A 17479-nucleotide genomic window follows, 5' to 3' on the forward strand; every position below is an offset into this window, starting at 1 on the left:
CTGCCCCACCCCACTTGCAGGCCCACCCAAGCTGTTTCCAGTGGCTTTTCCATTCGAATGGCCTGTCTTGGCTCATGCTTCAGATTTTCCTAAAATCTCTGAAATAAGCAACATTTGGCCTCAGCCTGCCTCGTACCTGTCATTAAGTGGTCCCAGCCCTAGCACTAGCAACAGCGGACTTTGGTTTGCTGCTTGGCCTCGCCTCAGCACCTCTAAGCCCAGCACAAGTACAACTATCTGCAGATTGCTTTGTAGCTCATGGAGGGTGGCCCTGGGGCAAAACAGAGGTAGTGGCTGATCTTGGCTTGCCACCTCCCTGGAGGCCTCAGAGCCAGTACATCCAGTGGACAGCTTCAGAACAGATCGAAGAATTACCACTCAACCACCTCCACAAGTGTGTGCAACACACTTAAGGGGCAGACTCAGCAGGCACCAGAACCCTGATGAAGTAAGTCCTTCTCTTGTACAGTTGATCCTCCACAGTGGTCAGAGGTCAGTGGTTGGTGGTCAAGGCCAGTTCTTGCAGCTGATCCACCTGGGGGTAAACCACTCCTATTGATGTGCCAATAGCAATCAAGGCTCAACTAAAAGAGGAGGGTATACACAACCCACACAGGGGATGCACCCTAAGTGCCCAGCTAGGGTGATCATGGAGGCTGTGCCACTGGAATGTACAGAACTCCTACTACATCAGGCCACTCTATGAAGCCTGGGAGACACACAGCAGCTCTACCTAAAACACAGAAACAAATGCAGGGAGGCTGCAAATGAGACAAAGAAACTTGTTCCAAATGAAAGAACAGAACTAAATAAAATGGAGACAAGCAATCTACTAGATGCAGAATTCTAGTAGGAGCCTCTGGGACAAATTCAAGCATACCAACATTCATGTCATCAAGGTGCTGGAAGGAGAAGAGAAAGAGCAAGAAATTGGAAATCTATTTGAAAAAATAATGAGAGAAAACTTCTCTAACTTGGTGAAAGAAATAGACATGCAAGTCGAGGAAGCACAGAGTCCCAAACAAGATGGATGCAAAGAGGCCCACTCCAAGACACATCATAATTCAAACGCAATGGTTGAAGACAAAGAGAGAATCTTTTTTTTTTTTAGGATTTTATTTACGTATTTTTAGACAGGAGAAAGAGAGAGAGAGAAATGTCAATGTGTGGTTGCCTCTCAAGCACCTCCTACTGGAGTCTTGGCCTGCAACTCAAGCATGTGCCCTGACTGGGAATCAAACCAGCCACCCTCTGGTTCACAGGCCAGCACTCAGTCCACTGAGTCACACCAGCCAGGGCATAAAGACAAAGAGATAATCTTAAAAGCAGTTAGTTACCTACAAGGGAGCTCCTGTAAGACTGTCAGCTGATTTCTCAGCAGACACTTTGCAGGTCAGAAAGGAATGGCATATGAAATATTCAAAGTGATAAAAAGCAAGGGCCTATAATCAAGATTACTCTACCCAGCAAAGCTTCACTTTAGAATTGAAGGACATATAAGGAGCTTCCCAGACAAGAAAAGGCTAAAGGAGTTCTTCACAACCAAACCAGTATTAGATGAAATGTTAAAGGGGTTTTATTTATGAAGAAGGAAAAAAAGATAAAAAATATGAATAAGAAAATGTAATAAATACATATCTCTCAACTGAATCTGAAGAACAAAATAAATGAATAGCAGAACAGACTCACAGACACACAGAACATTTTGATGGCTGACATATGGAGGAGAGATGGGGGAAGGATGAAAAAGGTGAAGGGATTAAGAAGTACAAATTGGTTGTTATAGAACAGTCAGGAGATGTAAAGTTCAGCAAAGAAAATATAGTCAATAATATTCTAATACCTATTTATTGTGTCAGATGGGTGTGAGATTTATCAGGATGATCACTTAGTAAGTTATACAATATATAACCTCTCTGGTTGTACACCTGAGACAAATACAGTAAGTATGTCAATGGTAATTGAAAAATAAAAATGATTTAAAAATGGAAAAAAAATTATAAGACTTCTTTTTCACCCGACATCCTAAACCACTATTCCACCATCTGATTTATTCAACACTGTTAGGAACTGAGGCAATCTACATAAGGCAATTATAAAATAGCTGAAATTAGTTCCTAGAAACAAAAAGAATCTCCTTTTAAATTAATGAGTTTCAAGGGAAATGTTCTTAAAAGATTCCTCTTACCTGCCTTGTAAAACATGCTACATTGAACATAACCTCATCTTGATGTTTCAGTGACATAACTACCAACTAGCAAGTTGTCTTAAAAAATAATAATAATGCTCTCATGGGCACGTAAGGTCACAGACAAACCTGTGTGCAGTACACCAGTTGTTGAGGTACTTCTGTACCTCCTCCACTATGAGCTTTTGTTTCTTGGACTTTTACTTTCTAGGACCTGACAGCACTCATGCTTCTAATCTGGTGTCCTTTCTCTTGAATGCATTTGTCTGGTCTGAGAAAGAGTCTAGGTGTTTATGGGGCTAAGTGACCCTTTTTGCTTATAAGACAGCTCTGCATCGGTCAAGCTGTGCAAAGCTGAATTACAGATAAAGAAGGCATAATTATACATGCTCCATTAGATTTTTGTAATATAATTTTTAAAGTTGAGAGCACTAATTTAGGAAATATCTTATAGTCAATTTTCTAATGATCAGAAATAATAAGTATCAGAGTACAGGTGAGATGATTTTAGTACATTTTTATACCATCTTTTTTAATCTGTTTGTTCCTTCACTAGGGAGAGTCTTTACAGTGGACAATCACACAAAACTGCAACATCTGAATAACCAAAATGGATACAATGTAAACAATAAAACAATGTGCAAAATGGAAATACCAAATAGTTGGGAATTTCTTGTCTTATACCTTCCTAAATGAAGCTGGTGTTTTACTGCAATAATACTGAGCCAGAGAGAAAAGGTCTTCTATATCTTCTAGATTCAAACTGGATGGAGTTTTTTCCAAGAATTCTGAAATAGGATTATAGACATAACAACATTTAAAAATTGTTTATGAAGAATATAATAATGAACACTATTTATGTATCAAAGCTAGAATGTTCTCAATATAATAAAATTATATAAAAGGTATCTCAACTGTGATGCCTCTAAAACTATTTAGGAAGTTGTGGATGTCCCCAGAGGAGCTGAAACTATTAATGCAATTCTGTTAGTGAATGATGGTGCCAAGCAATCAAATCAAATTCTTTAGCCTTGATCAAAATACTGTTATTTATCTAGTTAACAAACACCTAATAGGTGCCAGGTCCCATGGAAATAAAAATGACTAAGAAACTAATATAAGGAACTTAGTCTTGTGTGAGAAAAGCTAAAATAAATCATTAAAATTTAGCAAGATAAACACTATAATACAGATAGTACCAAGTGCCAGGCAACGTAGAAAGAAAATAACTAAATCTGTATGGGGGCTAGAGTGGGCAGAACCTAAAAGGAGAACCAAGGTTTCACAATGGAGATACAAAGAAAACAGAGAATTGAAAGGTAAACTGAGGAAGAGGGGGGCTGGGGATGGAGGGGGACAGGAAAGAAGGGAAGAAAGAGGGAGAGAAAAAGAGGAAGGAAGGGAGGGAGACAGGAGGAAGAGAAAGGAGAGGAGGGTAAGGCATTTTATTTGAACAATGAAAGCAAAGGAATAGTATATGGAAAGGAATGAAAAAGTGAAAAAACATATGTGAATGAATGAATGAATAATGTAGAAAAACTGGGGAAAATAGTCTAAGGTTTGTACCTGAAGAGTGTGTAAGAGTTGAATGGGAACCTCAGAGCTCTTTTAGACTAATTTATAGGTGGGGAAACTGAGTTTAAGAAAGTTAAGTGAGGTGAAATGTTTTTTCTACATTAAATGCTACTTACGGATAACTTCCTCTTTGCCGTCTGACTCCTGTGCTAAAATAACTTCTCTGTAAACAAAGAATCAAATGAGTTAATATTAACGGAGTACTCTGAGAATAGAGGAGAAAAATCTAACCAACTTGATACTTACTTTGTATTAACAAGGATTATTAACATTAAGAAATAAATAAAAAATGGATCTGCTTGTTGTAGATATCCATCCCATATTGCCTGAGTGACTTCAATGGAACAGTAACATGCAAAAAGGCTTCCAAGCTGTAATCAGGCAATAAAATGACAAATGTAAATCGTTAGAAATTACTTGTTTTTTTAAAAGTATTAAAGCAAATGCACGAGTAACATTACATCAAATTGTCTGCACCTGAAATTTAATGTGCACTTTAATTTTAGTATATATAATCCAAAGGCACAACATGGGGATTCAAAGCACAATGGAGCCACTTACTAGCTGCCTGACTTAGGGCACAAAACAAACTTTAAAGCTTTCATTTCTACTTCTATTTAAAAACAAAAGTATTACTACTACCCATTTTCTTACATTGTTGTAAGAATACCTAAGGTAACTGTCACATATCTGCCACAGGATAATAACTAACATGATATCCCACTGAACTAAGGATAACTAGCATAACTATTCCAGGACTTATAATTGTGAGACTCAAACATTGTAATTTAAAAGCATCCCCCCCAAATTTGATGACAATATAAATGTGAATTGCTCTCAAAATATACTTGTATATCATTTGAAATAGATGAGACAACATTTATATCCTTCAGTGGGTTTCAGAAGCTCTGTGGTTTTCTCTTCTAAATAAAAAAAATTGCTAATGCATAAGTTTATCTAAAGCCCAACTGTGCTTTAAAATTGTGAATTCAGTGATACTTTCTATTTTCATTAGGTACAGAAACAATTCCATATAGAGGTGTAAATTTAAAACATTTTTAATGGCTAAAGGCAGCTAATGGGAACACATATTTTAAGCCAGGTACTAAGCTACCGTCATAGTATTAAATATTCACATAACAGGCCTTGAAAAAAAATTTTTTTCTCCCTGTTTTATAAGTGAGGGAACAGATGTGTTAAATAACATTCCCAAGTTCACAGAGCTAGTGAGTGGTGGTATTTGGACTAGAATAAACACTTAAGATGCCACAGCCCATGTAACTACCACTACACTTGAGCACAAAACTTTTAAATACCACTACTACATAATAGTAGTGGTATTTTTTGTTATTGTTTAAAAATTACTATTACAAATACAGATTAGAAGATGCAAATACAAAAGGAATGGCAATATATGGTGATCATTAACCTCACTCAGCTAAACTAAAACTACCATTGCACTGTGCATAGTAACAGGTTTTCAGGGCTTATGAATTAGTTTTATTTCACCTCATGATTAAAAAGAAAAGACTCCATTCTATAGATATGATATTAGTAGCAAAAATGAACTATTTGGGGCATCAACTGAAGAGACACCAGTCCTTTTAGTACTCAGTTAAAATCTGCTAAGAGCACTGAGTACTAGCAACAGAAATGGCATTTCCTATGCATGACATGACCAGAGAGATCTCTATTAGGTATTAGAATGCTAAAAAAATAGTCTCTTATTTCAAGACAAATAAGTAGTTAATGTCAACATATGAGTCTCAGAGAAGCTACAATTTTATAGGTATTTTATCATTTTAACTCAAAGTGATAAGACTGTAGCCAACAGGGAACTAAAGAATAGGCTGCTATAGTTTCAGATTTAATAGGACAGAGTTCAAATCAGTTAGGATTCTCTCAGCATTTCTTGATTGCTAACTCATCCCCTGACCATCTAAGATAGGTCCTATTATCATTCCCATTTTACAGATGAAGAAACCGAGGCTCAGAGGCTATCTTAAATCACACAGTTAATAGTGACAGAAATGGAATTTCCTGGTTAGGTAAGACACGATCATGGAATATGTTAATTTTTGAATATATATTTTCTAGCACCCAATCATGGTTTTAGAAAGATCTTAAATTACACCTAGAAGATCAGTTCTCAAACTGTGGTTTGAGAGGCCTGGGAGTCTCCAAGAGGATTTATGGGGAAGTCCATGATGTCAAAACTATTTTCTTAATAATACTTGGATTTTATTTGCCTTTTTCATACTCATCCTCTTACAAACAATAGAATTTTTCAAAGGTTACATGTGGTCGTATCACTGACTGAATCCAGAAGATATGAAAATCTACCTGTCTGTGATTTAGCCAAATATTAATGAAATTTACAAGATATAAAACAATGCGACTATTCTATTTTCTGAAAAAGTTACTTTTTATTGAAAAAGGAAGGTATTTATGTTAACATGTAACAGATTATCATCACTTCTAAATAAGTTAATAAATGAATAATAAAGACTTCTTAATTTTAATTTCTAGTCAACACAATCCATATAAACAGTGGATTCTCAATAAATGCTGTGTATTTATTAGTGGTCCTGAGACCAAAAGGTTTGAAAACCATGATCTTAAATAAGACCTCCCACTGAAAATACAAATATAGGATGTCAGAGCAGTGAGATATACTTTGTATTCTTTTATATTAATCATTTGATATTTTAAGTAATTTTCATTGTTGAATATCACGTCTAAGTTTTAAAGTGAACTGACAGTTATCATATATTACATACATATGGTTATATGTCTGTATTTATGTATATTTGTGTATATACGTATATACATATATATGAGGTCTGTCTGGGAAATTTCCAGTCATTAGTAATGTAACGAGAACAATTTGCATGACATCCATGTGACCTGGCAGCCAAAGAGAGTGGACTGGAATGCACATGCCTAAACAATGACGACTCCACTATACTAGTCAGTGGGGGCAGTAGCTGCTGTTCAGTGAGCATGTATATTGTCTGGTTATCACATTAAAAATGACTGAGTGAGTAAAGCCACAACTCTGCATCAAGTTGTGTACTGAGCTTGAACATTCCTCCATGAAACTATTCCAATGATCAGATGGCTGCAGCTATGGGCAATCACAACAACAATCCCGCTCATGCATCACAGCTCATGCAGGGTTTTTTGGCGAAACATCACTCAGCACCCCTACAGCCCAGATTTGATGCCCTGTGACTTCTGGCTTTTCCCAAAACTAAAATCACCTTTGAAAGGGAAGAGATTTCAGACCATTGGCGAGATTCAGGAAACTACAACAGGGTAGCTGATGGTGACCGGGAGAACTATGTGAAGTCCCAAAGTGCCTACTTTGAAGGGGACTGAGGCATCATTGTTCTATGTACAATGTTTCTTGTATCTTGTATCTTCTTCAATAAATGTCTTAATTTTTCATATTACATGACCCAATACCTTCTGGACAGACCTCATAAATATGTGACATATTTCATTGTAAAACAACAAAACACTAACCTTCATGTTAAATAATCTGCACTAACATAAGTGAGGAGCAAAACAAGCTATTGATGAAGTGCCAATAATTTTACTCCTTTGATTTAAGCAGTAATGGTCTATAATTAAGTACTTTCTTCCTTTTCCTTGGGGAAAAAAACCCCTAACTATAGTTTTGTAGAAATCTATTTTTCATTAAGTGTTCCTACTTTCACTTTATTACCCAGTTGAGTGCATAGGAGTCTGGAGTAATTTTCTTTGTATCAAGAAAAGAACAAAGCTCAGGTTCATGGTACTGGATGAGTAATCGGAAAAGATGAAACGGTCTCCCCTTCAGGGAACAATCCCTAGAAGACAAGAGAAGACAGGTTTCTTGCATTAATAGGTCAGAAATGATCAAATCAGTAACCAACCCTCCTGTAATGTACGCCTCCTCTCCCTACTCCTAGAACACCTGAATACGAGTCTACAACCAGGCAGAGCTCTCTTACTAACATCTAATGGACGTGATTTGACAGAAAATTTGTATCACAGAAACAGCAGGTCCATAGCTAAGTCTAGGGAGATTCTCCCCAGGTGAACCCAGGCAGTACTCTAACAAAAGTTTGCCCTGGCTGGCGTAGCTCAGTGGATTGAGCGTGGGCTGGGAACCAAGGTGTCCCAGGTTCGATTCCCAGCCAGGGTACATTCCTGGGTTGCAGGCCATAACCCCCAGCAACCACACATTGATGTTTCTTTCTCTCTTTCTCTCTCTCTCCCTCCCTTCCCTCCCTAAAAATAAAATAAAATAAAATCTTAAAAAAAAAAAAAAAAAAAAAAAAAAAAAAAAAAAAAAAAAAAAAGCTCTACAGGGACCACTGAAAACAGCAGGACTACTTAGGGTAGTTTGGTAAGTTCTGGATCCCAAATGGAGATCTTGAGAGTCCTGAAGAAGTTCAGCCCTCTTTTTCTCCTGTCCCAAAAGAAGAAACTCCTAAGAAGGCTTCAGGTAAGCTCCACAGTTAATGCACACAATTAGTACTGTCCTTCAGCAAAGGTACAAGTCTGAAATGGCCAGCTGAACATTTCAGAATAGACACACTTAGAAGAGCCTTAGAAGCTTTTTTAAGTGGCCTGGGTACCAGGTGCTTTATGTGAATTCTAGGAGGTGCCAAACACTCATCTTACTGAATAACCATCCCATGTCTTTCCTTGTTCCCGTATGTCTAAATAAATTAGTAAAAACATAAACAAGTCAAAGTACAGGTCATCATAATAAAAGTCCCTTTATATTGAGGAAATACCACTTGCTAGACACTTAACAGGAACTTTACAGTTATCTCAGGTAATCTTTAAAAGCAACCCTATGAAATAGACACTAGTATTTCCTCTATTGTACAGATGAGAAAACTAAGGCTAGGTAGTTCACCCAAGGTCACTTATCTAAGAAGTGATGAAACTAAGACTTGTACACAGAAATTGGGTATCAAACAATTATGCCTGCCCTGACCAATGTGGCTCAGTTGGTTGGGCATCATCATGCAAAGCAAAAGGTTGTTGGTGTGATCCCCAGTCAGGGCACATGCCTGGCTTGTGAGTTCACTGCCCAATTGGGGCACTATGAGAGGATAACTGATCAATGTTCCTCTCTCACATCGATATTTTCTCTTCTTCTTTTTCTCCCTCCCTTACCCTCTCTTCAAAAATAAATAAATAAAACCTTTTTTAAAAAGGACAGGAGATTAAGTATGCCTCTGAAACATTAAAAAAAAATTATCCATGCTGGCTGGTGTGGCTCAGTGGATTGAGTGCGGGCCAGTAAACCAGTGGGTCACTGGTTTGATTCCCAGTCAGGGCACATGCCTGGGTCTCTGGTCAGGCCCCCAGTGGGGGATGTGCAAGAGGCAACCACACTTGACACTTCTCTCCCTCTCTTCCTCTCTCCCTTTCCCTCTCTCTAAAAATAAATAAATAAAATATTTTTAAAAAGTATCCCATACTACCCTTCCATATATGTAATTTGATATTTTAACAAGTGGTATTTTGGTAGGGGTATAGTCTAAAAAAGCAAACTGTAAAGAAATTAAGGTAAAAGGCTTCATGCAAAAGAATTAATGAAATGAATGGCACAGTTTTAACATAAAAGCATCATGTTTTTGTTTTATTATTTTTATTTTTCAACTACAGTTTACATTCAATATTACTCTGTACGTTATGTATGTTTTAAAATGCTATTCAAGTGGGAAGAAAAAATAAGTTCTACAAATCCAAGACCTGAGGTCAATGCCAGGCTTTGGTATGACTATCTGCCATTTTTTAATACTGCAGTTTGGCAGTGAAGTTGTGTAGAAAGGCCCTAGGTTGATAATTCAGGTGCCAGAGACTGAAGATTATCTTCTCCTTAGTCTAAATACTTTCCCTACTTTATCAATGCAATGCTTATAGACTGAGTAGGGGTATACATTATAGGAACAAGTGCCTAGTTTGTGGTCTCATCTTCAGAAAAAGTGGGACATCTCAGAGAGTCAGCCTCTGATTGCAACAGCACCTATTCATTTAATATCTGTGTACTGCGAAGTTACTTTTTCCTACAAGGCACTGTGCTTGATAGAATTCTATCCACATTACATCTGAATCTGCAATAAAAAGATGTTATTATAATGGAGTTCCTCTAGCACAATTTTGCAGAGTTGTGTTCCAACCAAGGGCATTAACACTGACTCTGGCTGAAGTACTATGTTACAGGTAGAACTCATGAAAACAGTTAACTGGAGGAACCTGACAAGACAGTGTGTTACACAGCTCAACATTACTTTCCCCCTCTATTATTAGCTATAATCCACCACCAACAGTCTCTATAAAGAAAGCTGGAACCTCATGCCCCTTGCTCTTACTAGCTCTGTTATGCTGAGAGGTGCTAAAATATAAGCAGTTAAGAGACGTAGTATAACTATTTCCCAAATATGAATTCCAGTCTTGGATCTACCATGACCTTAGCTGTGTGTCCTGGAATCTTGGGGTCTGTTTTCTTTACAGGAAGCACTATGGCTTCAAGATAGTAAAGAGGTTCTCCACTCTGGCATATATTAGAATCACCTGAGTTTTTAAAATATATCCACACCTAGCCTCTAACTCATCTGCTTATATCTGAAACTTCAAGGACCAGCATGTTTTAAAAGTTCTTCAACTGAACAAACATGTCTCCAAAGGAGATACACAAATCATCACTAAGGACAAGAAAAGATGTTCAAGATCTTTACCTGTAGGAGAAATACAAATCAAAACCATAATAATATATCACTTAACAATCATTATTAGTATGGCTATAGTAAAAAAAAAAAACAAGTGTTGATGAGGATGTGGTGAAATTGGGATCTTCATTCACTGCTGATGGCAAATGTGAAAAGACGCAATTGTTGTGCAAATGTCTGGCACTTCCTCAAAAGGTTAACCACAGAGTTATTATATGGTCCAGCAATTCCACCCTAGGTATATACCCAAGAGAAATGAAATTACATGTCCATACAAAAACTTGTACACAAATGTTCACAGCAGTACTATTCCTAACAGCCAAAAAGTGAAAATCCTGATGTCCATCAACTGCTGAATGAGTAAATAAAATGTTTTATATGCATACAATGAAATAGTCTTTAGCAATAAAAAGAAATGAAATAATAATATATGCTACAATATGGATAAATCTTTAAAATGTTATGCTAAGTGAAAGAAGGCAGTCACAAAAGACCATATATTATATGATTCCATTTATGTAAAATGTCCAGAATAGGCAAATCTATAGAGGCAGAAAGTAGAGTAATGGCTGTCTAGGGCTGAGAGTGTTGCAGGAAAATGGAGAGTTGGTTACTAATGGGTTATGCAATTTCCTTTTGAGGTGACAAAAATACTCTAAAAATGATTGTGGTTACAGTCACACAACTCTGTGACTATACTAAAAACCACTGAATTGTATATACTAAAAGGATGAATTTTATGATATGTGAATAATATCTTATAGAGCTATTAGTAAAAAGAAAAAAGGGGAGGTGGGGGGGAAGTCTTCAGTTGATTCTAACAAGCACCCAGTGTGGAGAACCATATTAGTAAAGCACAGGTGTCCATTCAAACTTAGGTTCAAATCCTGACTCAGTCACACACAAGAAGTATAATCTTGGATAAATCATTTAATCTCTTTTTGTTTCATTTTCTGTAGTTGTAAATCAGAGATACCTACTCTAGAGTGGTCACTATTTAAATGAAAAAATACACAAAGCACCTACAGCAGGGGTGTCAAACTCACTTTAGGATACATAAATGTAACTATTCCTTAACAGCTAAGCGAGAGCTACGCACTGCCGCTGGGCAGAAACAAGGTGCTGGGCTGGATAAGCCAAAGTGAAGAGCTAGATTTGGCCTGTGGACCTTGTGTTTGCCACCTGTGACCCACAGTTAATACAGTGTGTTACCACAGAGAGTAGTAAAAAATGGTACTCATTTAACTACCAAGCTCCAGAAGAGCAGTTCTCTACGTTGGCTGCATGCTGTAATCAACTTAGAAGCTTTTAAACACTGATGCCTGCGTGCTCTCCTCAGAGATCTGACTTAATTATCAGGTTGCAAACAGGCATCAGGTTTTTAAGAGCAGCCCCAATGATTCCAATTTGTACCCAAGGTTCAGTGTGAAGCCAAACCACTGGTTTAGATGATGTTGAAAGTTTTGGCTCTAAAATCCTGACTACCTGATCCATAGCACTGGCTACTACAAGGATTCTTTCTGGCCTCATGAGTGCCACCCCCACCACTTACCGTCCCAACACCCAACCACTTACACATCTGTCTAGTTTCAGCTTAAGTGTCACTTGTCCTGGGAAGCCATACCTGATCTCAAAGGCAGGTTTGGCCACCTTTATTATACGTTCTCGTAGTGCTATTTCACCTTCCTCACACTCAGTACACTTCTGATTACTTGTTTGTGTCTGTATTTCTAAAACTAAGACTCCAGCACGTCACTCGCTGTCACACTCCAAAATTTTTACTTTTCACTTATACAGTATAATGCTATTTTTATTTTATAGGTGAAGATATCACTGAAAAAGTATAGCATTATGCTACATATATACTTGTATATACCATATTTTGCCATGTGTAATATACTTTTTTGCCCAAATTTTTGAGGGAAAAATAAGGATGCACATTATACATGGATAGAATGTTTACATCCATTGGGCATAATAATCCGGTGTACAATGTGCATAAAAAACATGGGTGCACATTATACACAGCAAAATATGGTACTCTAAAAACATAAATTTTTAACTAAAGAATCCTTAAAAAAAGGTTTATAATCAGCCCTGGCTGGTGTGGCTCAATGGATTGAGCGCCGGCCTGAGAACCACAGGGTCACTGGTTTGATTCTTAGTCAGGGCACATGCCTGGGCTGTGGGCCAGGTCCCCAATAGTGGGTTTGTGAGAGGCAACCACACATTGCTGTTTCTCTCCCTCTCTTTCTCCCTCCCCTCTCTTCTCTCTACAAAATAAATACATAAAATCTTTAAGAAAATGTTTATAATCACAAAAATAAAGTCAAGTAACAATTATGATTCAAACAGCTTTCAAAATTATTTAATCCTTTCATTTTATCACCAGAGTAAATCTAACAACTTTAGATCAAGCAAACTAGACCGTTATTCATTTTAAAATAAGTAACTAAATCATATTTTACCTGGGGATGTACTTATTCATGACAGCATAAAAGCAGTTGTATAAATCGCTGCGTGGCAGTTGAAGGTGCACCAGTGGTTTGAGTAGATGTATCCAGCTAAGGGACGTGCTATATTTAATGTTACGTGATTTACAATAAAAAGTAATTACAGATTCAATATCCAAAAGTAATTCTGCTGCCTTCTCTTCTGGCACTGTAAGATGGTCTAGAAAGTAAGTGTCAAAATAAAGTTACCAAACGCCTGCTCGAGGCTCTATTATTGAATATAATACCTATTTACAAATATATAATACTATGTTAGTGCATTTAGAGCATGGCATCACTACATGAAAGCACATTTTTCCTTATAATTATTCAGTATTTACTAGCCGTTCAACATTTACTTGCTTAATTTAATAACACTTGACCTAAATAGAGATTAAATAATAATGGATCATCTGATCTGAAGTATAAAGGGAGGAAAGAGAGTCACAACCCATTTTCCAAGAAAATAAAAAGACTGTTTTCTAAACAACAGATTATCATCTACCCCGTGATGGCGAGCTGCCACTATAGCTTTGTTAAGGGCAGGTAAAGCGATTCATTCTCTACTTCCAAATTAATTTTCCTTTGCCCACACCAGCAACACTGTTTCCTATCTGGTTAGTAAACAAGAGCATACTTAATAACGTCATCAGAATATAATGGAAAGAGAAACAAAAAGACTCCAACAGCCTATAGATGAATTATTAAAAAGAAATATAAAATAAATTAATTTAATCTTGAAAAAGACCTCACAGGGTGGCTGGAAAACTATTTAACCATGATTTAGTTTTTCTATAGCAGATCATGACCTATGACTTTACATAGATACACTTTTAGAACACAGCTTCCTTTAATTTAGAACTATATACAATCATATATGTATTTTAATTATACAAAAAATGTTTTAAACTGCAATAAAACTGTAGGGACACTTAAGGAATTAAACATATGATATAAAAACATTAAAAATTGGGCTCCCTTTCTTAAAATATTAGACAATATTTTGTAAGAATTTCAAAAGAAAAGTTCTAAAGCTACAATATTTACTAGGCCTTTATAAATTCAACATATCCCAAATTATAACAAGATAATTCTACTAAAGAGTGATTACTCCACCCCAAATTTATTATTTTGAAATTGTTTTACTATTTGAAAACAATTATTAAACTTACCAATAAACTCTAGACAATCTTTGTGAATAGTGTTCTGTTCTGGTAGGTCTAACATACCATCCCATGATGCCAAACTATCACCTTTTCCTGCAACGTTTAGAGCAATCTGGAAGAAAAATTTTTAAAAAGTGAGTAGCTTTGTATGTTATTTCTTTCCTTGGAAAGACGCTGAAACAAGGAAAGGCCTGAATTTAGGAATAATAATGCATACTTCAAAGGTTACAAAGTAATGCATCTATATTCCACCACACACTGAGCTTAGTCATTTCACAATGAAACAGCACAATCATTTTAAATCCTCCTAAATTAAACTGTACTACTCCCTGTCAATACAGTGAATAGAAGGAATGATGCAAAATAGTTACATGATTACATACATAAATTTATTATAAACAAACATCATCAATGTTATGTAAGATGAATGTTTATGTCAGCCTCCATATGTATGTATTGAAATCCTAAGCCCCAATGTGATGGTATTAGGAGGTAGGGCCTTTGCAAGGTGATTATGTCATGAGAGCAGAGCCCCCATAAATGGAATTAGTGTCCTTATTAAAAACACCCCAGAGAGCTCCCTTTCCCTTCACTCATGTGAGGACATACTAAGGAATTACTATTCTTTCAAGTTTAATGGTATGGTTATTTTAAAAGTCTTTTATCTTCTGGACTTTCATATTAAAAGTATTTTAGTGTACCACCAAGGATTTGCCTTAAAATAATCCAGTGAGTTAGTTAATCCAGTGTGAAGAGAAAAGAATTGGAATATTAATTAAACATGATTGGCCAAATGTTGATTAACAGTTAAAGCTAAGTGATGGTGTTCATTATACAAGTGTCTCAACTTTTGTGTTTTACATTTCTGTAATAAACCACCGAGAATGCGAGCCCTGGTTGGTGTAGCTCAGTGGATTGAGCTCGGGCTGTGAACCAAAGTGTCGCAGGTTCGATTCCCACTCAGGGTACATGCCTGGGTTGCAGGCCATGACCCCCAGCAACTGCACATTGATGTTTCTGTCTGTCTGTCTCTCTCCTTTCCCTCTCTAAAAATAAATAAATAAAAAAATTTTTTTTTAAAAAGAATCCTTCACATATACATTAAAAAAAAATCCCCACTGAGAATGCTATATACAGTTATAATTCCATTTCTTTTATATATATATATATATATATATATATATATATATATATAAATGCAAAGAGTAAAAAAGTAAAAAGATATATACCAGGACATTATTATGTATTTTACCTACAGATGGTAGATAACAGATGATTTTTAGCTTATCCTTTGCATATACATGTTTTAACAAAAATAAGTATTTCTATTGTAATCATAACAAAATCTTAATTTAAGATAAAAAAAAATGAAAATACTCATGCATTGGAGAATAAAGAAGAAAATAAAGAAGAAAAGTTTCCTGTAATTCTAACACCCAGGGACCTAATCCCCTTCCCCCATTTCTAAATAAACATCATTTCTAATGGCTTACAAAAAATTGCCTTTCAAAACCTAAATTATTGAATATACTGAACATTACAGAAACATTTTAGTAAGTTATTGTTTGAAAAATCTTCTACATGTAGCATGCCCATAGGCTAATAAAGTCGTCTGCAACTAAGACAACTGAAAACATTCTCAAATATTATTCTTAATGATCACATTTTATTTATTTAGTTTCCAGTTACCTTCCAAACTTTGGCCCTCAGATCAGTGGGTAGTGGTCTCCCTTGAATTATATTTCTCAAAGTTTCAAGATCACAACCTCCTGCTTCCAGAGCTTCTTCAAGATCCTTTTCCCTTAAAAAAAAAAAAAAAGTCCTACTTATTAAGGGAAATTTTAATTCTTATTTTATCTTATTCCAGAGACATTTATAAGCATGGTTTGTTAAAGGCTGTGTCTAAGATAAAAATGTTCTCAGCAGCCAAAATGCAATGCCAAAGCAAACACAGCATTTTGGTTTTTTGGAAGGAAATTTCAGGTTTCATACACTCAATTTACTCAATTTGCACTTAATTTAACAAGCTTAGTTATCTGTTTTCTAAGATTAAAGAAATTTAAAAAGATAACAAAGGGCAAGCCAGCTGACAGTATTAAGTCACAGTGATAGTAGTATTTGTGGTGGTAGTGATGGCTAACATTAAATACAACACAAGCCGTGTGCCAGGCACTCTTCTAAACATTCATATGTTTTCTTTTTTGTTTTGTTTTGCTTCTTAACTCTCACAACAACCCTCTGAAGAAGGTTATATCATTGCCCCCAGTTTACAGATGTGAAAAATTGAGACAAAAGTGGGTTATGTAGTTTGCGACCATATGTCTAGTAAGTAGTGGAGCCAGGATTCAATTTTAACAGAATTTATGTTTTTAACATTATGCTAGATAGTGGCAAGGAGAAACAAAATTCAGTCAGGAATTCAAAGCACTGCATTATGAGAAGGTATATTTAGTATATAACTATACAAACATATGCCTAGAGCAGTGCCCAGCTTACAGTAAATATTCAATAAATGTTAGAGGAAAAACAAAGGTTCTAATGGCACCACTGTATTACATATTAAAGAAAAATAATACCACATCAAGTAAATTATCAAGTAAATCAACAAGCAGTCATATTCAGTCTACTCTGCTTAGGTGAAAAGTATGAAGTAGATTTTAGTTTGGTTTGTAAACAGTTAAAATAATTTAAAAACTTTCACAAAGGTATGAATTGTTTCTTGGCCAACAAATAAGCACTTAGTAATTTCTTCGGAATTCTCTAAAGATGAAGTTTCAGTCACTACTTAGAATTTTAGCATATAATACACAGGAAATCTTTACAAATAAAAATTTGTAACTCAGCTAGACAATTTCTAAAATTCCTTGAAGCAGCCTGAAAGGCAGAGCATGCCACCAGAATCAAGATTGTCATTTCTGTCATTCTGAGAAAAATAAATTACTCTCATTCCACATTTTCTTAATAAGGTAATGTAAATCTCTCATATTGATAGGATTCCAAAAATATCAGTTCAAATGTATAAATTTCCTAAAGTGTTGCCCTCTTAAAATAAAAGAATTAATTGAAAACATAATCACTTCGGAGAAAAGCTGTGATCAAACTTGAAAGGTTTCTTAACAACGGTACTATAAATTCATATGAACAAAAAGATAACTAGTAACTACACAAGGAATATTTTGCTCTTTTGCTATATGGCCACCAAAACTGTTCAACAGGAAAGTGAGGGAAAGAGAGATCAAGTCTACTGCTGAGAAATACTTCAGGCCTGTAGTTGATAAAAACTGAGGTTTATCTATTTATGTTATTCTGGCCAAAGTCTAT

At 35.9% G+C, this 17479-nt stretch overlaps 1 protein-coding gene across 4 annotated transcripts in view; it reads right to left on the minus strand.

The window, feature by feature from the left end:
• TBC1D23 (TBC1 domain family member 23) overlaps nt 1-17479 on the minus strand; it is a 68571-nt gene that overhangs the window by 29569 nt on the left and 21523 nt on the right. For all 4 annotated transcript variants that reach the window (XM_036018011.1, XM_036018010.1, XM_028503969.1 and 1 more), the window contains 7 exons: nt 15848-15959; nt 14165-14270; nt 12969-13173; nt 7494-7617; nt 4010-4134; nt 3880-3926; nt 2873-2976 (listed from right to left, as the gene is read on the minus strand). In XM_036018011.1, the coding sequence (XP_035873904.1) occupies nt 2873-2976; nt 3880-3926; nt 4010-4134; nt 7494-7617; nt 12969-13173; nt 14165-14270; nt 15848-15959 (823 nt within the window). The remainder of the gene's footprint in view (nt 1-2872; nt 2977-3879; nt 3927-4009; nt 4135-7493; nt 7618-12968; nt 13174-14164; nt 14271-15847; nt 15960-17479) is intronic.

This window comes from Phyllostomus discolor, chromosome 2, assembly GCF_004126475.2.
Source record: "Phyllostomus discolor isolate MPI-MPIP mPhyDis1 chromosome 2, mPhyDis1.pri.v3, whole genome shotgun sequence".
Lineage (NCBI taxonomy): Eukaryota > Metazoa > Chordata > Mammalia > Chiroptera > Phyllostomidae > Phyllostomus > Phyllostomus discolor.